General features: G+C 40.9%; 1 protein-coding gene across 3 annotated transcripts in view; it reads right to left on the bottom strand.

Annotated features, from left to right (window-relative positions):
• Nucleotides 1–2,492: 2,492 nt before the first annotated feature.
• LOC127432343 (ankyrin repeat domain-containing protein 55-like) overlaps nucleotides 2,493–26,061 on the bottom strand; it is a 78,832-nt gene continuing 55,263 nt past the window's right edge. For all 3 annotated transcript variants that reach the window (XM_051683284.1, XM_051683285.1, XM_051683286.1), the window contains 3 exons: nucleotides 17,179–17,831; nucleotides 3,677–3,766; nucleotides 2,493–3,031 (listed from right to left, as the gene is read on the bottom strand). In XM_051683284.1, the coding sequence (XP_051539244.1) occupies nucleotides 2,760–3,031; nucleotides 3,677–3,766; nucleotides 17,179–17,831 (1,015 nt within the window). In that variant the 3' untranslated portion in view covers nucleotides 2,493–2,759. The remainder of the gene's footprint in view (nucleotides 3,032–3,676; nucleotides 3,767–17,178; nucleotides 17,832–26,061) is intronic.

Here is a 26,061-nt window from a genome sequence, read left to right as displayed (position 1 = left end):
CAGTGGATGTATATCTTGAGTGGGGACACATTTGTTTGCATTTTTCAATGGGATTCGATTGGAAAAGAGAGCGAGCTGCAGAACTCGCAGCAACGAGGAGCGCTCGCCGTCCATTCTCGATTCCTTAATTACATCACTATGGCACATATGTAGCTATCTTCTTAATACTGTATAATTAACGCTTATGTTGTTTAAAATTAAAAGCAGTTCATGATCATGCCATTGTTATTTTGTTAGTCATCTTGAACTGCACTTTAACTTTATATGTCGTTCTTTTGATAAACATAGTTAACTGATGAACGTAGTTACACATACTTAGACCATGCATAACAGACTACGCATGTGCGAGAAGTTGACGAAAGAGGGATCCCTTCTAGACACGACCACATGTCTCGCCCGTCTTGTGTCAGTGACTTCCGGTCTGATTTGATCACACACACACACACACACACACACACACACAGTGAACGCGTATGGATTTACCTGCACCTCGCGCTCACAAACACTTAAGACATTTACTAGCTGCTAGAGATCGAAGCATTCTGAGCATACGCACAGCATAGATAGCTTGTGTTCTGAACTGCTCTCGTGATTGGACAGCAAATATGTCACTCATTCAAATGTGCCCCGTGATTCATTTTCTGGTTCATTTCCAGTTAGTCTCCGCCCACTACACTTAAAGCGCTGTAAAATGTTCTTTCTTCAGCCAATCGCAGCTCGTGTGGCCTGAGTTTATTTACATAGAGAACAGAATGAAAATAAGAGAGAGTTTTGCCTTTTATGTTGTAAGAGAGACTAAACGTAATTTATGATGTAACTAATCAATTTGACTTTAATGTTGTTGCACTTCTGTTTTCATACAAACTTTACTGCGTAATTTACATTCTGCTCTACATCTTTATTGTTATTAAACAGTGTTGCCTTATTCTAGGAGTTTATTATTATTATTATTATTATTTACCACACTTCGTTGGCAAGAGTCTGTTGTTCAGGATATGTTATGACCTGCCAAGACAAAAACAACCAGTTTCTAAATAACTCCTTAACTAGAAGTAGCCTATATTAGTCATTATCGTAACATCAAGAACGAAGAACTGGAAATAAGAGTACAGTACAAATGCAACTGTAGCACCGTGGTTTAGATTAGGTCGACAAATTTGGCCATGGCAAAAAGTGGTGGGGAATTGTCACAGGTCTCCGATCATACAGTACATGATGTCTATAAAGTGGTCTACTCTGCTGTAAGGGCAGTGAAGGATCTGAGTGGTTTCTAAATGTAGATGATTATTCTGTCACAAAACAATTATCATGTTCTCCTTTATGTTTTATTTAGGAATCCCCTTCTCTATCAGATTTTTCTCCTAAAGTTCCATAGGAGAAATAAAAGAACACAAATGTGTTGGCATAAAATAAACACATAGAGCTATGCAATTTAAGTGGATAATATGGAGTTCAAATCATGTGGTCTTGGAAGATTTTGATGAGAAATGTATGAGTTCATTTTAAGATCTCTAAATTTTTATTTGATCTTGGCAAATCTGAGCAAAGTTTGAGACATTGTTAAGATCTCTTCTGAAACTCTATAGGAGACACGTGAGATTACTGAGGTATTTTTTATTTTTCAGGAGAAAACATCTGAGAAGCAGGTAACTTCAGCAAAAGTCTCCATTTGCACTATTTAATCTTATTGCTGTTAAGCAAATAAATTATATAATAAAGAGATTTAATTTGTGGGTTTTATTACTTATTTTTGTTCTGGCAGTTACAGAAAGCTAAAGTGTGACCTGAGCAAAAGCATTCATACTGTATGTGTGAGGATGTTAAAAGGTGCACTCAGTAACTTGTCTTTGTGTCATCTTGGACTTACACTGACACCTAGCGGCTTGGATGCAGCATCATTTAAAATAAATCGTTTTCAGTTTCAGATGCCTTTGTAGAAATTTAGTACTCACAGTTAACCATGATTAATTTAATCAACAAGTGAAAGTGTCAAATAACAGGACCGTTACTGAGATTAAGCGAGTAGTATTCGGCTGGTCATGTGATTCCAACATGGCAGCCCCCAAATGCAGACCCACTCCATGTGGAATAAAACAGCTTTTACAAGGTTACTGATATGACTAGAGTCTTCATGTGAGTGCTTATGATTTTATACATAGGTTTTAAAATTACAATTCATTTCTTGAGAGTGAAACTTTTGAGAAAAAATTACTAAATGCACTTTTAAATATTGTGCTGACATCTGCAAGCCATTTGTATATGTGACATTGTACATTGTGTATTCTGCTAGAAAAAAAATTATCGGTTTCATCAGAATATCAAACACAATATAATGGATATAATGGATATTTCTCCACTTCATGGGTGTGTGGCTCTTCAGAAGCTCAGCAGTTTATTGAGCATCTTGAGAGCATTGTGAATTAAATATTAACAATCTTAAAGAGCTCTTGGTGAACTTTAGAAATTATCACAATATTAAGATACTTCAACAATTTCTTTTATTCATGAAACAATTAACAATAAGCTTAAACCATGTGTTTCAGTAGAATGTAAACCATATGCAAACAATACAAAAAGATCACATTTGTAAAATTTTATGAAAAATAGCTTGTTAGAGTCAGTTTTATCAAATGGTGATTCCTTAGCCTCATCATGATCTTATGCCCCCCAATATGGCCAATGGAAACATGAACAGTATCAACATGTAAAACTAGTAAAAATATTGTCTCTCATTTCAGCAGTGAGAACACAAATCTCCATCAAGTTGTGTTGTCAGCGTGATTGTGAGGCATCTGGGTTGTGAGAGGTGATGGGGTGCGTTTTCTCTGGGGTGGAATAGCAGGAAGAACTTGAATGTTTCTCAATGGTTCTCCTGCCAGTGGAGTTATGAATGAGCCCAGCTGCTGGCTCTGGGGGATTCCTGCTCTGTGCGGTTTGGATGCGAACAGAGGTGGGATTCCAGTCAGACTCCTTCCTAGAGAGGATTTTGACTTCTTCACTCCCTGGGAGACCTGGTCAGGTGGCAATGAAACTGCAGATCACATGAAAGTTAGTTAGCACTGATGTTGAACTGAACATGTAAACACTGCTCACAAAACACTTGGGAGTTTACTTTACACTACCAGTTTGCACACACACACTAGTTTTTGTTATAAAGTGTAATCAGATTACTTTACTTTCTTTATGGAAATGCTACATAATTCATATTAATAACTTTATAGAATGTCAGTAACTAATCTCAAGTGTAATGCATCAAACTATTTTTTGAATAAAAGTATTTAGATTACAGTAATTTATTACTTTGTAATCAGATTACACCCAACACAAATGGAAGAATGGAAATGATGTAGAGACCAAACAAATTTTAATGTAACAAATAAAAACTGTTTTATATTTTATCTTCTTCAAAGTAGCTACCCTTTGTCTAGATTAAAGCTCTGCACACTTTTCTGGCTGCTTTTCCCTCACTATTCATTCCAACGAATTCTATTCATATTTGTCTACAAATCCAAAACCAGCATTTGAGCATAAACCTTTTGATCAAAAAGTTTTCAAGACTTCAAGTGCATCTAAACTTGTTTTGAGTGGTAGTGTATCATGTGTTTAGTTCTGCTTATCTTTATGAATAAATGGACATATTAGAGATGTAATGCAAGATTTTAAGCAGGAAACTTACATCTGTGAGTGCAGTGGTCACGGATTGGAGCGAGACTGTTTCGTATCAGGGCAGATTCTCTAACCTTCAGAGGTAAAAGATGATTTTGAGCTGCTCGGAAAAGAAAAATAACATAAAAATCAATTCTACAGGTACATGTTTTATAGTTGTGGATGCACATGTTTTTGACCATAGTGTATCTGGGTGATTCTTTAAACGGGGGGCCATTTTGGCCTCTTGAAATATTGAAAATTCTAACTTTTCAATGTCAATGTTAAAACATTTACCTAGGGTGACCATATTGTGGTTGTCCAAAAAGAGGACACTATTTAATGCATTATATTTAATATATTTAACAAATTACATTTATTGTAACATGTATATATTTAAAAATGTATAATATAAAAAAAATAAAATAAATAAATAAATAATAATAAAAAAAAATGTAGACGCTTGTTTCACCCCTGTGGCGAGTATCCCGTGTGTTTCAGCGTCGCCCTGGAATTGGAGCTCATTTGCAAATCAACCTCGGAATGCAGACGCTGATCGGCGACACCTGTGAACAATCAGCTGGAGGGGATTTAAACGCCGGAGGAAGACGGTGAGCTTGAACTCCAAGGCATGTCACTCACACTCACACTCACACACACCCCGGCCCTTGCACTGAAGACACCACGCACCATTAAGTTCCTCTTTTGTCTATTGTCACAATAAAACACCCCCTTTGTAGGACTCTGCACTGGAGAATAATTGTCTGTGCCTCGTTCATCCTGCCACACCCCTCACATGGCCTGATCTGTGTTTTGTTTTTGTATTTTCTGAATTTTTTTAGCATTTTAGCACCAGCTTTACAGGTCAAGTACAGAGGTTGCACTACAAATATCAGAGGAAGGGGTTGTCAAATTTTAATTAAGGTCTATTTTATCCGTCCTATTAGTTTACGTTTCCCTGATACGTAGTAAATTTTTTACACAACTTACGTTATTTATGATTCTGGTTGACAGCGCAGAGCACGTCTGGAGACATTTTGCCTAAACACTTCAGTGCACGGCTGCGCGCGCAGAAAGCAAGCGGGCGGGCAAGAGAGAGAGAGAGAGATTTTTTTTTTTTTTTTTTTGTAAAGACTGGACACTTAAGCCTGGTTTAAACTTGACGCATCCGCTATAGCACGAGGGAGCACGCGGCAAAAACGACGTCATCGTGGAGTGGGCGGTCGTACATGTTGAGTGCGCTAGACCTTATTTCGCGGGGTGGTGCACATGTCATTTTTTTTGGGGTGCTTCTCAAATGGAAGGCTGCAGCTGTGTCCTTCCTAGACCAGTCCCTCTGAGGCTGTAGGCTAGACTCCTCCTCAGTACTCCTCAGCACTCAATGCTAGAATGAGACGGTCTAGTTAGACCAATGACTTATGTATTTTGGCATGTATTTGGTGACAATGCTGTGTTTATTTGTCCTTCACATTACCATCAAAACAAATCAAAAATTTGATTTGGCATCAAAATGAATTTGAATAAGTTATAAAAAATAATTGCCTACAAAAACATACCTCAAAAAAGGTGTCTGCAGTAATATGCCTGCATAACCTGCATTAGTTTTGACTGTGTAGAGTTTTCTTTTTCTGGATATTAAATTAAAATCATAGCAATGATTTACTTACAGTGCAACAATTGGATTTCTTGATGTTGCATCTGTCTAAATGTGACTAAAATATGACAAAAATGTCAACAGTTTTCATTGACTAAAACTAGGCTAAAATACTGAGGGTTTTCTTTGACTAAGATCAGCCTAAAATGCCCAGACATTTAGTCAACTAAAACTTGACTAAAAAAAAAACAGGATAAGGTTGACTAAATAGGATAAAAACTAACAAGGACATTTGACACAGGACTAACACTAAGACTCAATTAAAAAAAATAGCTGACAAAATTAACGCTACTTGGAAGATCCAAGGCATTTTCTTGTTCCCAGACTTTGCGAATTCGACAAGAGAGAAATGTGACCAATTCAGGGGGTGCGGGAAACTCTTGCATAAACAGAGGGTCGCTTTTGCATTGATGTTCCCGGCCAAGTTGAGAGTGGATACTAGGGATGGCTGCGGAATATTTGCATGCCCACAAGCAGGCGATGTCCTTCATGGAGTCAATGGAATGAGTAAGATATTGTGTGACACCTTCTATGCAGTCGAGTGGACCTGACTCATTGAACGTTCACTTGGCTCTCCGAGGAACTGAGCGCCTTCTTTGTTTCTTTTTGTGCTGATTCCGCCTAGTGGTTGGAGTATGTTTTGTGAGGTGGCGCTCCTTCGAGACAGTTTGTGGATGAATCTAAACATTCTTTTGCTTGTGCCTCCTGTTGTTTGGAGTTTGTTCTGTAGAATATTTCTTGCAAAACATTGGAATGATTAGGTCATTTTTTTGCACTCATGTAACAGCGGAGTGGACCTGACTCACTGAACATTCACTTGACTGTCCGAGGAAACTTGGCACCTTTTTTGTTTCTTTTTGTGCTGGTTCCGACTAGTGGCTGGAGTTTGTTTTGTAGAAGAGCACACCTTTGGAACAGTTATGTGGATGAATCTACATGTCTTTGTGTTTATCCCGCCTATTGGCTGGAGTTTGTTTTATAGATTATTTTCTGTTGTGTAACACAAAATTTTTATAGAAGCAACAGACATGAGCAATCCGATGGCAAAGTTGTTGCGGGGGCTCTCGCAGGCGTACATGGACTGTTTGAGTTTAGAGGGATGGACGCCGGTTGGTGCTGCCGTGCGTGGGGTAATGCGCATGTTTGTCTTTTTTCTGTTTGTTTAGTTCGGGGGGAAGTTCAGGGTTTGATTGTTGTACTGATGTTGGAATGTGGTCTTTATCATTTTATTTTTGACACACAATACATTTTTTCTATTATGTCAAAATGTCAAATGTTAATATGAGTGGAATGTCTCTCTCCACGTGGAATGTGAATGGATTGGGGCACCCCATAAAAAGAAGGAAGGTTATTTCTTTTCTTAAACATAAGAAATATGATAGTGTGTTTCTTCACAAATGCATATTTCGGGGCCTGGGTAGCTCAGCGAGTAAAGACACTGACTACCACACCTGGAGTCGTGAGTTCGAATCCAGAGCATGCTAAGTGACTCCAGTCAGGTTTCCTAAGCAACCAAATTGGCCCGGTTGCTAGGGAGGGTTGAGTCACATGGGGTAACCTCCTTGTGGTCGCTATAATGTGGGTCGCTCTCAGTGGGGCGCGTGGTGAGTTGTGCGTGGATGCCACGGAGAAAAGCTTGAAGCCTCCACACACGCTATGTCTCTGCGGTGACGCGCTCAACAAGCCACGTAATAAGATGCGTGGATTGATGGTCTCAGACGTGGAGGCAACTGAGATTCATCCTCCGCCACCCAGATTGAGGTGAGTCACTACGCCATCACGAGGACTTAGAGCGCATTGGGAATTGGACATTCCAAACTGGGGAGAAAAAGAGAAAAAAAAAAAAAGAAACACATCTTTCTCTGCAAGAACCTGAAAAATTTGGGAAGACATGTTTTCTTTAGTGCTGGCTCAAATAAGAGCAGGGTTCATCAGAGTCATTACATTGATAGGGAAACATCTACAATTCAAATGTCTCAAACAGATTAATGATAAATTAGGAAGAGTCATTATTGTTTTAGCAGAAATTCAGGGGCAAAGGTTATAATATTTACACACCTAACATCGATGATCAGGGCTTTTTATTGATCTTGAAGGGATGTTGCAAGCTGTCGGCACCCCTCATGATATAATATTTGGAGGAGACTTTAATCTATTGATGGACTCAGTCCTTGATCATAGTGAAGCAAAGTGTGTAAGCCCCCTAGAGCAACAGTGACGCTTCACAGGATGTGTAAAAATCTTGGTCTTACAGATATTTGGAGACTTTTGAACCCATCTGGTAGGGACTATAAATTTTTTTCATCAGTCCATAAGATTTACTCTAGAATAGTTTTTTTTTTATTTTTTTATATCTAAGTCCCTCATTTCATCTGTTGTTGATTGCTCAATTAGAAACATCTTAGTCTCAGATCACGCTCTGGTGAGTTTAGAGGTGTTGCCACATACGGAGAAAAAGAAACCATATAGTTGGCGCTTTAATGTATCCCTTTTGCAAAATCCTGAATTTCAACAAACGTTAAAGGCCGAAATCAAAGTTTATATGGAGACCAACTGGTCCTCAGTATCCTCTGTGGGCGTGGCTTGGGAGGCACTTAAGGTGGTTCTTAGGGGTCGGATCATACAGTATGATCGATACAGTATGGCTCATTCATCAAAAAATCCAAAGCACGAGAACTCGTGGAGTTGGAAGGGAATATTAAAAGTGCCGAGGCAGAGCTGAAGTGCCGAATGTCGTCTGATGGCAGAGAATTGACCCAACTGAAATACAGATATAAAACTATTTTGTCACGGAAGGTGGATTTTTGGCTATTTAGGGCAAGACAGTCATACTTTGAGTCAGGGGACAAAGCAGGAAAACTTCTGGCTAAATATATAAAGCAGAGAACCTTGCCACATGAAACCTTTTCTACCATTCCCTCAGTGAAATCTGCTGGTGGTGAAATATTTACCTCAGCCATTGATATTAATAATGCTTTTAAGGAATTCTATCTTGATCTCTATAGTTCCATGTCTTCATCTACTGATGTAGACATTAGAAACTTTGTGGAACCATTAGAACTCCTTAAACTGACGACAGAGAAAAAACATTATCTTTATTCTGAGATAAACTTGGAGGAGCTTGGCAAGGTAATTAAGACCTTGCCTACAGGCAAGACTCCGGGGCTAGATGGCTTTGCCGCTGAATCTTTTAGATCTTATACTACAGAACTGGCTCCACTTTCACTAGAAGTTTATACGGAATCATTAACCCTCAGGGGTCGACGGACGCGGTAGATTTTTTCCTTATAACAGCAGAAACCACTTAAAATACTCAGTCAATTTTGGGCATACAGATAAGTGTAAGACATCATTAGAGACTATAAAGGGTTTACTTTTATTTGTGTACACTCACAATAACAACAAAACCTTGTGCTTTTGTAAAATAAAAAAAATAAACAGGGTGCGCTTTCAGCCGTTTCCATCTCCGCGAGCATCTTTCTGAAACACGTCACAAAAATGAACTGAAACTCAGCGAATACTTATCAGACAAACATGAAACATATGTCTAAAGAAAGCTTAACATGTCTACTTTTAAATAAAACAATTCAAATTTAAAACAAGTATTCTCCTGCAATGTAATCTGTATGAAACTAAAGCAATGTACAGTTTCTCCTGGCTCAGCTAATTATCGCTAATGTGATCCCACCCACGCGCCGAGGGCGCTATTCATACGGTAATGTGCTGAGGCGATCAATGCAAATGGTAAACGCCCCCAACAATGCCTTAAAAAGCATCAAGTTCATCATCAGATTCATTACTTTCCTGCGTGTTTGGAAGATGGCACGCTACACAGGTGAGGAAGCTCTACAGATGATCCTGGATAGTGACGAAGAGTTCACATTTTCCTCAGAAGCACAGCGGGACTCCGACGATGAACGTTTGCATTTTGAAGAACGACTTGATCCAGCCAAGGATACAATTTCAGATGAGTAAATCTTTACTTACAATAGTTGACATACTATTTTATATAAACATGTACATATTTTACTAGTTGGACTATTTTCAGACTTGCCAGCCAGTATTCAGAGTACTGAAATTTGAAATATGTCCTAATAGACAAGTTTTAGTTACATTTAAATGTTGTTTCGGCTAAAGCAGGTATTTAAATTGTATGCTGTATGATATAAATATGATATGTAATATGATATAAAAGCAGCAGACCAGTAGGTTGCCAGTAGGTAGGGACTTAATTACCTCGTCAAGCTCCTCCAAGGTTATCTAAGAATCAAGAGAGTTTTTTTGCTCAGTCTTCAGTTTAGGAAGATCTAATGGTTCCACAAAGTTTCTAATATCTCCATCAGTAGATGAAGACGTGGAACTGTAAAGATCAAGATAGAACTCTTTAAAGGCATTATTAATATCAATGGCTGAGGTAAAAATATCACCACCAGCAGATTTCACTGAGGGAATGATAGAAAGAGACTCTCTCTGCTTTATATATCTAGCCAAAAGCTTCCCTGCTTTGTCCCCCGACTCAAAGTATGACTGTCTTGCCCTGAATAACCAAAACTCCACTTTCTGCGACAAAATAGTATTATATCTATATTTCAATCGGGTCAATTCTCTGAGGCCATCAGATGACATACGGTGCTTCAGCTCTGCCTCTGCACTTTTAATATTTCCTACCAACTCCACGAGTTCTCATGCTTTGGATTTTTTGATGAATGAGGCATACTGTATGATCCGACCCCTAAGAACCGCCTTAAGTGCCTCCCAAGCCACGCCCACAGAAGATACCAAGGACCAGTTGGTCTCCATATAAACACTGATTTCAGTCTTTAACATTTGTTGGAAATCAGGATTTTGCAAAAGGGATACATTAAGGCGCCAACTATATGGTTTCTTTTTCTCTATATGTGGCAACACCTCTAAACTCACCAGGGCATGATCTGGGACTAAAATGTTTCCAATTGAGCAATCAACAACAAATGAAATGAGGGATTTGGATATCAAAAAAAAAAATCTATTCAAGAATAAATCTTATGGACTGATGAAAAAAATGTATAGTCTCTACCAGATGGGTTCAAAAACCTCCAAATATCTGTAAGACCAAGATTTTTACACATCCTGTCAAGCGTCAATGTTGCTCTAGGGGGCTTACACACTTTTGCTTCACTATGATCAAGGACCGAGTCCATCAAAAGATTAAAGTCTCCTCCCAAAATTATATCATGAGGGGTGCCAGCGGCTTGCAACATCCCTTCAAGATCTATAAAAAAGCCCTTATCATCAGTGTTAGGTGCGTAAATACTAGCCAAAATCAGACTTTGCCCCTGAATTCCTGCTAAAACAATAATAACTCTTCCTAATTTATCATTAAACTGTTTGAGACACTTGAATTGTAAATGTTTATTTACCAATATAATGACTCCTTTGCTCTTACTTGATCCAGCACTAAAAAAAACACGTCCACCCCATATCTTCCCAAAATGTTCAGCTTCCTGCGGAGAAAGATGCGTTTCTTGAAGAAACACTATATCATATTTCTTACGCTTAAGAAAAGAAATAACCTTCCTTCTTTTTATGGGGTGCCCCAACCCATTCACATTCCATGTGGAGAGAGATAGTACACTCATATTAACATTTGACATTTTGATATAAATAGAAAAAATAAATTGTGTGCCAAAAACAAAATTATGAAGACCACATTTCAACATTAATACAATAAAACCCCGAACTTCCCCCGAACAAAAAAAGAAAAAGAAAAACGTGCGCATTAACCCCGCGCATGAAAGCGCCAACCGGTGTCAATCCCTCTAAACTCAAAGAGTCCATGTACGCCTACGAGAGCCCCCGCGACAACTTTGCCATCGGATTGCTCAATTTTGCCTCACAAATTTGTAATGCAAAATTACATAACATCAAATATTTTGTAAAACAAACCCCAGTCAATAGGCAGAATAAACACAAAGAACGTGTAGACTCATTCACAGAACTGTCTCGAAGGTGTGTTCCTTCACAAAACAAATTCCAGCCGATATAAAGCTGTTCATTTTCCTCGGACAGACAAACAAATATTCAGTGAGCCAGTTGATGAGTGCAGCAGATGACGTAATCATTCCAATGCCCCACGAAATTACTCCACAAATCATACTCCAACCAACAGGAGGCATAAGCACAAGGAACTGACAGATTCATCCTTAACTGTCTCGAAGTAATGTTATTAACAAAACAAGCTCCAACCGCTAGGCGGAACCAGCACAAAAGGAAACGAAACATGCATCCCAGTTCCTTGGATGGTCAAGTTTCAATTCACTCGGAGGCCGCATAAAAGTATATCCCATGATTTACACAGTCCGCCAACTTTATAAAAGACATCCTTTGTGTGGGCATGTAGATATTTTGCGGTCACCCGTAGTGTCTATTCTCAATCTGCCTGGGAACTTCATTGTAAAAGTGATCTTCCGTCAATGCAAAAGTTTCTTTAAGGAAAAGTGTTAATCCACAAAACAAAACAAACTCCAGCCGCTCGGCGGAGCCAACACAAAAAGAAACAAAAATGGTGCCCAGCTTCCTTCGAAAGCCAGAGTATGTACAGTGAGTCAATACACTCACAAGAAAAACACCCAATGGTTACTCACCCATTGTTTCAATAAAAGACATTGCCTGATTGGGACATGTAAATACTTTGCTGCCGTCCTTGGTGTTTATTCTCAGTCTGACCGGAAACATCAGAGCAAAAGTGATCTTCCGCTGATGTAAGAGTTTCTTGCATTCCTTAAACCGATCGCGATTCTCTCATCGAGTTCGCAAAGTCCGGGAACAAGAAAATATTGTAATTCTTCCAAGAAAGCTTTCCTTTGCTCATTGCCTGGTGCAACACGAGATCTTTATTGGATGATCTCAAAAATGTGGCCAGAATCGATTGGGGCCTTTCTCCCTCAGCAGATCTGTGAGTTCGCTCGATTTCTAGCTTGTGGTCTGTTATGTCAGGCAGACTCGGGAAAAGCTCATCTAGGAATTTCACCATATCTCTGCCCTCCACATGCTCAGGAATTCCAACAATTCGAATGTTATTCCTGCGGCTTCTATTCTCAAGATCTTCAAGCTTTTCAAGAACACGTTCCAAATCAACTTTGGTCACGGGCGGATTAGCGGCTAATTCCCTTTCTTATGACTCCAAGTAATTGATACGTCTTTCAGCATCTGTCACTCTTGTGACTAACTCAGAGAATTTTTTCTCCATCGCTGTAATCGATCGACGTATTACAGCGAGATCCTCCAAGTCCGCAAGTACCTTCGGCAACATCACCGACATGTTTGACAGTTGACGCTGGATTCCTTCTCTTGCCGTGCCATCCAAATCGAGTCCCCGGTCCACAGGCCTGTCTGAGCTTTCATCTTGAACCCATAAGTGTCTTTTAATGTCTCCAGAGCCCAAGGATTTTGAATTCTTTGCCATGTTTACCTCAAATGTGTAACTGGGTGTATCGAATTTCACCGGATTATATCATGAAAATAATTAAAATAAATTAGCAAAGTGCGCAGAGCTGTCTCTCACACGTCTGCCCTTCGCATGGCGTCACCCCTTGCCCCTATCTTGCCATTGCAATATCTTTCTACCAAGCTGCCCAGAGAGGTAAAGACACATCCCGTTATCTCACACATGCATTTAGTGTGGACAAAAGTTTCCCGCGTGTTCATTTCTGACATTTACCAGAATGTTGCCGCAAGTATTTGGTTAAACCCTAAATTGTGCATTATCAAGTCCCCTTTCTGCTGGACAGAATGGATTGAGAAGGGAGTTGCTATGCTGGGTGAGTGTGGCATGGGGGGCGTGGTCACGTGTCAGTCTGCGGGAGAGAGAGCGGTAAGGCTCATCACCTGGTTCATAATTATCTCTAACAACTGTCTCTCATTATAGTGATGGCGGAGGGAGACTTAAGAAGGCACGCCAGAGCATCAGAGAGAGAGAGAGAGTGACGAGAAAGCATGACAGCCCCGAACCGAGAGAGTGGTTATTAGTTAGAGTGCTTTCATTTATTGATAAATGATTTCTTTGTTATCGACCGTTACCGTTGATTGTTTGTTTAAGAGAATAAAAAGACTGACCTTGTACCTGCTTCATTGTCTCCTGACTCCTCCATTGCCTGAACTAAGAGATCTGCTACAGTGGTGCCGAGAACCCGGCTTTGGAGGAGAACGTTGCTATGGAGTCTTCACCGCTGGGCGAAGTCTTCAAGACCCTCACCAGTATCCAGTAGTTCCAACACCATGCCCTCATAGAGGTACGCCGGGAGCAGGAACAACGCTTCAACAAAGTCCTGCTCCAGGCACAAGTGGGGAGCCTGATCACCAGGGAGGGGGCTGGCGCTGCCACCTCCCTGCAGCCCATCCCACTGGTGGCCCTTACAAAAATGGGGCCAAATGACGATCCGGAGGCCTTCCTCGACCTCTTTGAGAAAACTGTGGAGGTTTGGAGGTGGCCTCCCAATTAGTGGGCAGCCCGCCTGTTGCCCCTGCTCTCCGGGGAGGCGCAGCTGGCACAACAACTCCCTGTCACCAGCCTCCTGGATTACAATCACCTGAAGAAGGCCATCCAGCAATGGGTCGGTCAGACCCCGGAGCAGATTTGGCAGCTCTTCCACTTGTTGAGCTTCGGGAAGGTCGGCCACCTGTTCGGAAATGGCTGCTGGTGGGGGGAACCCGCAACATTGTGGAAGTGGTCGATCTGGTGGTACTGGAGCAGTTCATCTCCCAACTCCCCCGAGGCATGTCCGAGTGGGTCCAGTGCCACCGCCCGGCATCGTTGGAGGGAGCCGTCCAGCTGGCAGAGGACTACATGCCGGCGTTCCCAGGAGGCGGCGAAGCAGTCTCTTCTTCTCTCTCTCCACTCCCTGTGCCTCATGTCCCCTCCCCCCGTTCCCCTCACTCCCACCCAGTTCCGGCTCCTCGGAGGTGGGGAGGCCCTCCCAAACCCCGCCCCCAGTCCAGAGAATCCTTCCTCTTGTCTGTCTCTCCTACCCCCCCGTCTCTCTCCGCTATCCCCTCCAGGTTGGCGAGACTGCCCCCACGAGTGCGGAAGGAAGACCTGGGCCGGTCTACTGGAGCTGCAGGGAAACCGGACACAGCCAGGAGCAGTGTCCAGTAATGGAGGTGGGGACAATGGTCCGGATCCCCGACGCTCCACAGGCTGCCCCCAATCGGGCAGGGCCGTATCGGATACCGGTAAGGGTAAAAAGGGATACACATCAGGCTTTGGTGGATACAGGTTGTTCTCAAACCTCGATCCACCAACCCTTGGTGCAAGGTGGGGCGTTGGATAAAAATAAACTGGTGAGGGTGAGGTGTGTGCATGGTGATATTCACAGGTATCTGGTGGTTACCATTGAGATACTATTCAGGGGAAAAAGGCATAGAGTCGAGGCCATGGTTAATCCCCGCCTCACCCATCCACTAATTCTTGGAACCAATTGGCCCGGTTTTAAAAATCTATTGAGGGTAATATGTGTGGATGGGTCCTGCAAAGTAGTGGTGCGGGGTGTGACGTGCAATACTATGGCTGGTGCGGCAGTGCCAGGGCCGTTAACATCAGCTCCGTGTCAGGATGACGCAGACGAGGGAATTCCCGTTCTCAGGGGCTTCCCTGAGGGGGATTTCCCTCAGGAGCAGTCGCTTGACCAGTCCCTCAAGCACGCCTTCGACCAAGTGAATGTAACTGATGGTCAACAGCTCCAGCCTGGTGTTGCGCTCACATACCCGTACTTCTCTATTATTAAAGAGCGGTTGTATCGAGTGATGCAGGATACTCAAACTAAAGAGAATACAACTCAGCTGTTAGTACCAAAGAGCCGTCGGGAAACACTCTTCCAGGTTCGCAGACGTGTTTTCACCCCTACCTGCACCCAGCCCCTTGTCAGATGCATCAGTCTGCAAAATAAAGGGGGAGAGAGAAATCTGGGTACAGAACCTCATAGAGCACCACACTGAGACCACCCCCGGGGTGGTGGTTCATAGCCACCCCTATCGTCTTCCTGAACACAAGAAAAAGATTGTTCAGGAAGAATTAGAGGCAATGCTTGAAATGGGCGTAATACAAGAGTAGCACAGCGATTGGGCCAGCCCGGTAGTTTTGGTACTGAATTGCGAAGGCTCGATCCGCTTCTGTGTTGACTACCGGAAAGTGAACGCGGTGTCCAAATTTGACGCTTATCCAATGCCACAAATTGACGAGTTACTCGATCGGTTGGGCGTGGCTCAATTTTACTCGATGCTGGACTTAACGAAGGGTTACTGGCAGATCCCTTTAACGCCAATGTCCCGAGAAAAGATGGCTTTTTCCATGCCATTTGGATTACACTAATTTGTGACTCTTCCGTTTGGTTTGATCGGAGCCACAGCCACGTTTCAGCGCCTTATGGACAAGGTCCTCAGACCGCACATGGCATATGCCGCTGCGAATCTAGATGACATCATCATTTACAGTAATGATTGGCAGCGACATATGCAACATCTGAGGTCGGTCCTGAGAGCGCTGAGACAGGCGGGACTCACGGCCAAACCGAAGAAGTGCGCAATTGGGTGGGTGGAAGTTAGGTATCTGGGGTTCCACTTGGGTCACAGGCAGGTGCGTCCACAGGTTGACAAAACTGCAGCGATCACAGCCTGCCCGGCGCCCAAGACCAAAAAGGGGGTAAAGCAGTTTTTGGGGCTGGCTGGCTACTACCGAAGGTTTGTGCCTAGTTATTCTGATGTCACCAGCCCGCTGACTGACCTTACTAAAAAGGGGGCTCCGGATCCGGTCCAGTGGACAGAGTCGTGCCAACAGGCCGGATGTTGCCCCAGCCTGAATCAGTGGTGGGGGCATGTGGCATGGGGGGTGTGGTCATGTATAGGTCTGCAGGAGAGAGAGAGAGCGGTAAGGTCGTCACCTGGTTCATAATTATCTCTAACACCTGTCTCTCATTATAGTGATGGTGGAGGGAGGCTTAAGAAGGCACGCCAGAGCATCAGAGAGAGAGAGCTAGAGTGACCAGAAAGCACGACAGCCCCGAACAGAGATAAGTTAGAGTGCTTTCATTTATTGAAAAACGATTTCTTTGTTATCAACGGTTACTGTCGATTGTGTGTTTAAGAAAGAGAATAAAAGGACTGACCTTGAACCTGCTTTGTTGTCTCCTGACTCCTCCATTGCCTGAACTAAGAGATCTGCTACAGTGACCTGTATGAAAATGGAGCATTGAGATCCTTTGAATTCCCAGATCTCAATTCTTCAGGTACTTACAGCTGCGCCATCCACTTTGTACCACCTTTGGGTGTAGTACGCGGCCCCCTAAAGCGGCAGACACTCTTGAGATGGTACTTGCTGCTTTTGTAAAGGGTCACGAGGCTTCAGTGTACTATTCCTGGCTAATTCAGAGTCTAGGGGACAGGGTTTTAACATCTCTTAAGAAGTTATGGGAGAGAGACTTGAATTTAGTACTGGAGGATGAAGAATGGGGTAGGATTTTTAAAAATCTATGTCTAGGGATGCAAGGGTGCGCCTCATTCAATTTAAGATTCTGCATTGTTTTTATTGGACTCCCTCTAGATTGTATAGGCTTGGCCTTAAAGACACACCTACTTGCTGGCGATGCCAGTTTTTTGGTTCTGCACTAAGATTCAAGAGTTTTGGTCGAGGGTTCAGTGTTATGTCTGAAAATTGATGAAAGTTGATTCCGTGTTTTCATATGCTGTTTGTGTTGATTTGAGTTTGGAATCAATAAAAATTGTTAATGACAAAAAAAAAAAAAAAACAATCTTAAAAATAAGGGGAAGCTAATTAAAGAGCAGAAATGTTCCCCTAATTAAGAATCACCCATATATAGATATCTGTAGATACAGTGCATGTATCCTACCTGAGTCATTTCTTTGTATGTATGGTGTGTGATTTGAGCACAGCACATCTAAAGGACTTGAAGTTTCATGCAGTAGTTTATCAAGCAGACGTTCAGATGGAGCAGAGATCCACGCCTTGTGACTCAGTATTTGATTGGATTCAGTCTTCCATGCCTGTCCGAGAGCTTTTTGAGCCTTAGTTTTACTGTCAAACAGGTCATGCTCACTCTTGCTCTTCTGCGACCTATGCACTAAATGTCCAACCGCATGAACTGAGGCAGTTCTGTGGGCTTGTGTGTTCACCAGCAACGTCTTGCCCAGCGTGATTGGAGGAAGACTCTGTGTGCGTATAGGTGGGAGACTTTTGAAAAACTTACTGGACGTATCCTCTACCAGGTGGACTTTCTCATACTCATAATTTCGTTTTCTGACAGTCGAGTCGTTTTCACTCTCATCTTTGGCAAGTTCAGCGACACAGTCGAACAGTGTAATGATGTCGTCCACTCCGGACGTTTCCTGTTTGAGTTGGCTCTCTTGACTCAAGTCTGTCTGCAGTGAAGGGTGCAGCTCTTTCTTCTTTTTGCAGAAGATGTGGTTCAGCATGCGAAATTTCCCCTCCTTGCGTAAAGGAGAGTCGCTGTTTTGAGCGTTCGATGGTCTACTTGACTCAGACCTGTGGAAATATGAGCATCTTTACTTTTAGATGTACTCCATGGGAACAGTTTACAGATGAACCTCATGAAAATACGTCTTAGCCATATTTAAACCCAAAAGGCAATACAATTTTTTAGATAAATAATTGTATAATTTTATTAAATTATAATAAATAAGTACAAATAAAACAAAGCCTGTTATCAGGACAGTTAAAATTATCCTAAAATGTCCATGACAATTAGGCACATTTCCCCAAAATTCTCATTACTGTAATAGGCTTGGACATTTAACTTTTAAGTAAATTCTGTAATGTGTATAATTCTCATTATTCTCAATGGTGATTGCCATTAATGTAATAAAGTAATTTTGATTGTTTTACATTAAAAAGTCACAGTAATAATGATTGTTTTTATTAAAATCAGCAAAAATAAAAGACAGTACAGTAACTACTACCATAATATATATTTTACATTTAAGTAAAATAAGATATAATAATTTTTCCTTCATTACAGTACTTAAAATTTGATTTCTTTCTTTTAAAGCAGATATGTGTAATTCTTTTTCAAACGCTTTCTTCTATTCCAACTTATTACACAGAAACAATTATAAGTAAACCATCTGTGGGTTGATTTCCCCGAAAAGTGTAAACACTGTGGCTCTAACACAACAACACTGGATCCAACAATGGCATGAGTTGGGGCAGGACTATCAGTTAGATCAACCAATCGCAGATGAAATGTATATTAATAAAGCTGTTAGGAAAAATATATATACTGTATATTTTTGCAATTCCTTTTGGTGATGCTTAAGTGTTACCCGAAGTTACACACTTAAGCTTTAAGAAAAAAAAATAAAAATATTTCCTTTTGATTTTGGGGTGAATTATGACCTGGGTTCTTGACATGTTCTTGACAGGTTTTGTTGAGATTCACCCTCCTGCATTGTAAACATCAATAGTATAGTACAAAATTAATGTAATCTATTTTCGTGGCATTGTATTAATGCTACATATTTTATTAGAAGCAAGCGGTGAAGTTGATTGCTGCAGTACAATATCAGTAATAACCAAACAATTCTAAAGAGTGGGAAGAATTCAAATATTGGTTATCCAAAGCTTAAGCATTAGTAAATGTAAATGTTGAGTGGATGGATATTTGTTTAAAAAAAAGTCTAAATTGGGAATGTCAGTGACGCCACGTGAGGTTCGGACGTGTGAACGGCGAGCTCTGCGCACTTTGCTAGTTTTAACACTATTAATGTCATAAACCAGTGAGATTCGATACACTCTGTTCCATAACTGTTCTAGGAGGACAATATGTCAAATAATTCAAAATCCTCGGGCTCTGGAGACATTCGGCAAGAAATGTTGAACATGTTGGCAATGCTGACTTGTAGGATCTTGCTGTAATACATTGATCGATCACTGCCATGGAGACGAAATTCACTGAGGTGGTTACAAGAGTGGGGGATGTCGAGAAACGGATCAATTATCTGGAGTCATTGGAGAGGGAATTATCTGCTAATCCGCTAGTGACCAAGGTGGATTTAGAACGTGTCTGGGAGAAGTTGGAGGACTTGGAGAACCGTAGCCGGCGGAATAACGTCTGAATTGTTGGAATTCCTGAGGCCAAAAAGGGTCAGGATATGGTGAAATTCCTGGACGGGCTCTTTCCGAGTCTGCTCGACATAACAGGCCATAAGCTGGAAATCGAGTGAGCTCACAGGGTTCTGGCTCGGCGATCCGCTGAGAGAGACAGGCCTGATCAATTCTGGCCAAATTTCTGAGATCATCCGATACAGATCTCGTGTTACGCGAGGCAAGGAATAAAGGAAGGCTTTCTTGGAAGAACCACAGCATTTTCTTGTTCCTAGACTTGCCAAATTCAACAAGAGAGAAACGTGATTAATTCAAGAAATGCAAGAAACTTTTACATCAACTGAAGGTCTCTTTTGCACTGATGTTCCCGGCCAAATTGAGAATAGATGTCAATTGAGTAAGTTATTTTGTGGTACTCATGTTGCAGCCGAGTGGACAGACTCTCTGAACATTCACTTGACTGTCTGAGGAAACTGAGCACCTTTTTTGTTTCTTTTTGTGCTGGTTCCACCTAGCGGCTGGAGTTTGTTTTGTGGAGTATTTCTTGCAGGTCATTGGAGTGATTAGGTCATTTGTTCCACTCATGTAGCAACCAAATGGGCCGGCTCACTGAACATTCGTTTGACTGTCCGAAGAAACTGAGCGCCTTTATTCTTTTTTTTTTTTTTTGTGCTGGTTCCACCTAGCGGCTGGAGTTTATTTTGTGGAGGAACACACCTTCGGGACAGTTATGTGGATGAATCTACTCGTTCTTTGTGTTTATTCTGCCTATTGGCTGGAGTTTGTTTTATAGATTATATCTTGTTGTGTAATTCTGTCTCACAAAATTTTTATAGAAAAACCGGACTTGAGCAATCCGACGGCAAAGTTGTCATGGGGGCTCTCGTAGGTGTACATGGACTGTTTGAGTTTGGGGGGATGGACGTGCAGGTTTAATGCGCACATATTTCTTTTTTCTATTTCTTTGGTTCAGGGGGAAGTTTGGGGTTTGACTGTTGCACTAATGTTGGAATGTGGTCTTTATAATTTTGTTTTTGACACACAGTCTATTTTTTCTAATATGTCAAAATGTCAGATGTTAATATGAGTGGATTGTTTCTCTCCACGTGGAATGTGAATGGGTTGGGGCACCCCATAAAAAGAAGGAAGGTTATTTATCTTCATAAGCGTAAGAAATATGATATAATGTTTCTTCAAGAAACACATCTTTCCCCGCAGGAAACTGAAAAATTTGGGAAGATTTGAGGTGGACATGTTTTCTTTAGTGCTGGCTCAAGTAAGAGCAGGGGAGTCATTACACACTGATAAGTGAACATCTACAATTAAAATATCTCAAACAGATTAAAGATAAATTAGGAATAGTCATTATTGTTTTAGCAGAAATTCAGTTTATTTTGGCTAATATTTATGCACTTAACATTGATGATCAGGGCTTTTTTAAAGATGTTGAAGGGATGTTGCATGCCACTGGCACCCCTCGTGATATAATATTGGGAGGAGACTTCAATCTTTTGATGGACTCAGTCCTTGATCATATTGAAGCAAAAGTGTGTAAGCTCCCTAGAGCAACATTCACAGGATGTGTAAAAATATTGGTCTTACAGATATTTGGAGACTTTTGAACCCATCTGGTAGGGACTATACATTTTTTACATCAGTCCATTAGATTTACTCTAGAATAGATTTTTTTTTTTTATATCTAAGTCCCTCATTTTATCTGTTGTTGATAGCTCAATTGGAAACATTTTAGTCTCAGATCACTCCCTGGTGAGTTTAGAGGTGTTGCCACATATGGAGAAAAAGAAATCATATAGTTGATGCCTTAATGAATCCCTTTTGCAAAATCCTGAATTTCAACAAATGTTAAAGACTGAAATCAGTGTTTATATGGAGACCAACTGGTCCTCAGTATCCTCTGTTGGCGTGGCTTGGGAGGCACTTAAGGCGGTTCTTAGGGGCTGGATCATACAGTATGCCTCATTCACCAAAAAATCCAAAGCACGAGAACTCGTGGAGTTGGAAGGGAATATTAAAAGTGCTGAGGCAGAGCTGAAGCGCTGAATGTCGTCTGATGGCCTCAGAGAATTGACCCAATTGAAATACAGATATAATACTATTTTGTCGCGGAAGGTGGAGTTTTGGCTATTCAGGGGGACAAGGCAGGAAAACTTCTGGCTAGATATATAAAAAAAGAGAGAGTCTTTTTCTACCATTCCCTCAGTGAAATCTGCTGGTGGTGAAATATTTACCTCAGCCATTGATATTAATAATTCTTTAAAGAATTCTATCTTGCGAGCGAGTGTAAGAGTTACCGTCCAATTTCCCTGATCCAGCTAGATGTTAAAATATTGTCAAACATTTTGGATAACTGATTAAGTTATGACATCTCTTATACATATAGATCAGATGCGGTTTATTTGGGGCCGTAGCTCTTCTGATAACATTAGGCGTTTCATCAATATCATGTGGTCAGTGGCGAATCATCAGTCTCCGGTCGCTGCCATCACACTTGACATGGTAAAGGTGTTTGATAGGGTAGAGTGGGAATATCTTTTTCATATTTTGGAAATGTATGGGTTCGGGAATACTTTTATTGGTTGGATTAAGCTACTTTATAGACACCCGGTAGCGGCGGTACAAACAAATGGATTAATTTCAGATTATTTTACTCTGGATAGGGGCAACCGGCAGGGTTGCTCTCTTTCCCCATTATTGTTCTGTCTTGTCCTGGAACCATTAGCAGCCGTGATAAGAAGGGAAGATGATTTTCCAGGGGTGGTGGCGGGAGGTGATCAGATTAACAGTGGTGTTTTCCTTATTACATCATGTGTTGTTCTGAAAGCAAAAAGAAATAAATGAAACTGTTATCTGCACGTTTACTCGTGCGATTAACCAGAAGTGAAGCTCTGCCGGCACGTGATGCATGAATTGCTTGCACACACTGCACGAGTCTGTTGGGTATACTGCAGACTCGCCACATTTTTACTTTTTGTTTAGTCTCCCATTCGGCTCATGAAAACACGCTGCGTGATCATGAGGAAGGATTACATCAAGATGTAGATTGGAATGCAGGTGTGAATTGATATAAATAAAATAGTCTACGCCTCTCTCACCATTGCTGGCGTGCCAGTGATTACCCCTCCGATATTTGATATTTTATTGTTCATCTCTGACCCCATTAGATCTATGCCTTGTCTCCATAGAATTATTAATTCCTTTTCTAAGTTCTCGGGATACAGAGTCAATTGGTCTAAATCAGAAGCTTTGGCTTACAGTGTACTGCCCAGTAACGGCTTTCCAGCCGGGCACCTTCCAGTGGCCCAAACAGGGCATTAAGTATTTGGGCATTTTATTCCCAGCAAAATTGTCTGATTTAGTTAGAGTTAATTTTGACCCCTTAACAAAAAGGTGATAAAAAAGCGATTTGGGCAGGTGGGCTTCATTACATTTATCTATGATTGGGAAGGTTAATGGTATTAAAATAACCAAAATTTAACTACCTGTTACAATCTCTCCCTGTAGATGTCCCCCTCTCTTCTTTCAAGCAATTTGATAGCATAGCGAAGTCCTTCATTTGGAATGGTAAATAATGAATTTGGTTTAATAAGTTACATAGGCTGATTGACAAAGGTGGGCTAAGCCTACCCAAGATTTTGTTTTATTATTATCCATTTCATCTCAGACATTTGGCTCATTGGTCGCTTCCACCTGAAAGAGCCCCTCCCTGGTTTTGCATTGAATAGGAAGTTCTTGCCCCTATTTTGCCATTGCAAAGCCTTTCTATCAAACTAATCGGAGAAGTTAAGTTACACCCCGTTATCTCGCATTTGCACTCGGTATGGACTAAAGTGTCCAGAGTGTTTAATTCTGACATTTATTTAAATGTTGCCTCAAACATATGGCTGAACCATATATTAAGTATTAATAAGTCCCCTTTCTGCTGGTCAGAGTGGATTGTGAGGGGGGTTACTACACTCGGTGACCTGTATGTGAGTGGAGTGTTGAGATCTTTTGAAAATTTGGTTCAACATTTTGGGATTCCCAGATCTCAGTTCTATAGGTATAGTGTATTACTCCCTGCTAATTCAGAGTCTGGGGGACGGAGCTTCAACTTCTCTGAAGAGATTATGGGAGAAAGATTTAAACTTGTTATTGGAGGAGGGAGTGTGGGCTCCAAAAATTTTGGTTGAATGTTCAGAGTTTTGTGTGTGATGTATTGGGCACTCAAATTTCATTTTTTCATTCCCAGACTCTGTATTTTAGGCGATGGGGAGGTCATCAATTTTGGGAATAAACACAAAAAATTTGGTTCTAACCAGTGTTATGATCGCCAGACAAGTCGTTTTAAGGGGATGGAAGTCGGCTGGAGCACCCCCATTTCAGGAGTGGAACACAGAGATGGGGAGGGTGGCGGCTTTCGAGGAAGTATCATCTAGAAGACTGGGGAACTTGGATGCGTTTGTTGGGAAATGGGGCAACTATTTAGCATTCTTGGAGGGCTCTCGGGGAGGGGCAGTGGAGAGAGAGGTACAGTTATAAATGTGTGTGAATATTATAATTATAATTTTTTTTTGTGTATACACTCATGTGTGACCACAGAAATTTTTGTTGGGGGACAGGGTGGAGTTGGGGATTGGGAGGGCTAGTGGTGGGGGTTAAATGTTGATTCTGTGTATATATGTTTTGCTTTTCTTTGTTTATTGTATAAAACAATAAAAAAATTGAATCACAAAAATAAAATAAATAGGGTCAAACAATTTTTTTTTTAAGTCTAAATTGTAAGAAGTGTTCCTTAATGAAAGAAAAAAATCATAATTATTTAATTAAATGATTAAAATTTGTCACTTTCCACAAATAGAACTTGAAAATAAAATCTTTTTTCTTTTTCATTAAATGGAATGTGCTCACGGTCAAACTGCATCTTATATGAGATGTTTATTTTGCATTTATTTACTGTCTGGGTGACAGCACCCCATCAAAGAAGAGCTGCCATTACACAAGAGTTGTTGCCAGAACTGCGATGTAATTTTGTCGTCAATGCCGGTACTACATAATGGTGTGTACCGGCTCCTTCGAGCAGTGACTATGATGAAGTAGAGTAGAAATGCAGAGTAGAATTTTTGTAAATGTTTTATAGATGGGGAATAGAAAATTCTGGGTAGGGGACAAGCCCAAAATAGAGAAATTCTGGCAAATATAACCATTCAACAATCTTAAAAAAAACAGGGGAAGCTAATTAAAAAGCAGAAATGTTCCCCTAATTAAAGAATCACCCATATACAGACATCTATAAATAGAGTACATGTATTCTACCGGAGTCATTTCTCTATATGTGATGTGTGATTTGAGCACATCACATCTAAAGGACTTGAAGTTTTATGCAGTAGTTTATCTGTTTATTTTGCATTTATTTTATATGAGTTTTGCCATTTTTGCACCCCACATACCAAAATATGGGATAAGTGTTTGAATATAGTTTATAACCCTGATCTATGTGTTTTGGTTATTTTCTGGAAATAAACACTAAATAAACATAAAAATGTAAAGAAAAATTTGTTTTGGGATAAACTCATATTTCCCATAAATTGAAGAAAATATTTCATTGATCACTTTTCTTACAATAACTGTCTACAGCAGGGGTCGGCAACCTTTGGCACGCGTGCCAGCATTGGCATGCGGAGGGGTAATCACTGGCACGCCAGCAACGGCGAGAGAGGTGTAGACTATTTTATTTATATCAATTCGCACCTGCATTCCAATCTACATCTTGATGTAATCCTTCCTCATGATCACGCAGCGTGTTTTCATGAGCTGAATGGGAGACTAAACAAAAAGTTAAAATGTGGCGAGTCTGCAGTATACCCTACAGACTGGTGCAGTGTGTGCAAGCAATTCGTGCATCACGAGCCGGCAGAGCTTCACTTCCGGTTAATCGCGCGAGTAAACGTGCCCGCTTTGCTGCGGTAAGGCTGTGCAGATAACAGCCTACATTCCGTGTTTCACTTGTTTCTTTCTGCTTTCAGAACAACACATGATGTAATAAGAAATACACAACTATTAATCCTTGAGATTTCCAACCCAGCATACAGGTACACCCTCCTTAAACCATGGTCACACTCAAAATTACATTAAAAAGATTAAAAGAGAAAACATAAACCCACATTTTGGGGTACAAAAATCTTTTCAAGTCTATTCAAAATCTAAATTAAACCTGGAAATAAAGTTTTAGGATTTTGCAGGTGCCATTCACCGAAAAGGGCTAAATAGTTGATCGGCTTGTGATGTGCGAATGGCTTGCACGCGCAGTGCGAATCTCGTCACACTTTAATAGTGTTTAGCCTCCCATTCAGCTGATGAAAACACGCTGTGTGATCATGAGGAAGGATTACATCAATACGTAGATTGGAATGCAGGTGCGAAAACTTAATATAAATAAAATAGCCTGCTTCTCTCTCACTGTTGCTTGCGTGCTATGATTACCCCTCTGTGTGATTTTGAAAAATATACATTAATAATATAAGAAATATTTAAGATTCCACACAGTTTCGTGATCAGTAATCAAATAAGAACATTCACATGCAGGATCATGATTATATAATAATCATCGGGTTTTGCACAAATTTTCACTTCAACTGTTATGCTGATAATATAA

Source organism: Myxocyprinus asiaticus, chromosome 42 (genome assembly GCF_019703515.2).
Source record: "Myxocyprinus asiaticus isolate MX2 ecotype Aquarium Trade chromosome 42, UBuf_Myxa_2, whole genome shotgun sequence".
NCBI classification, from domain to species: Eukaryota; Metazoa; Chordata; class Actinopteri; order Cypriniformes; family Catostomidae; genus Myxocyprinus; species Myxocyprinus asiaticus.
This window is presented reverse-complemented; position numbering and strand designations above follow the sequence as displayed.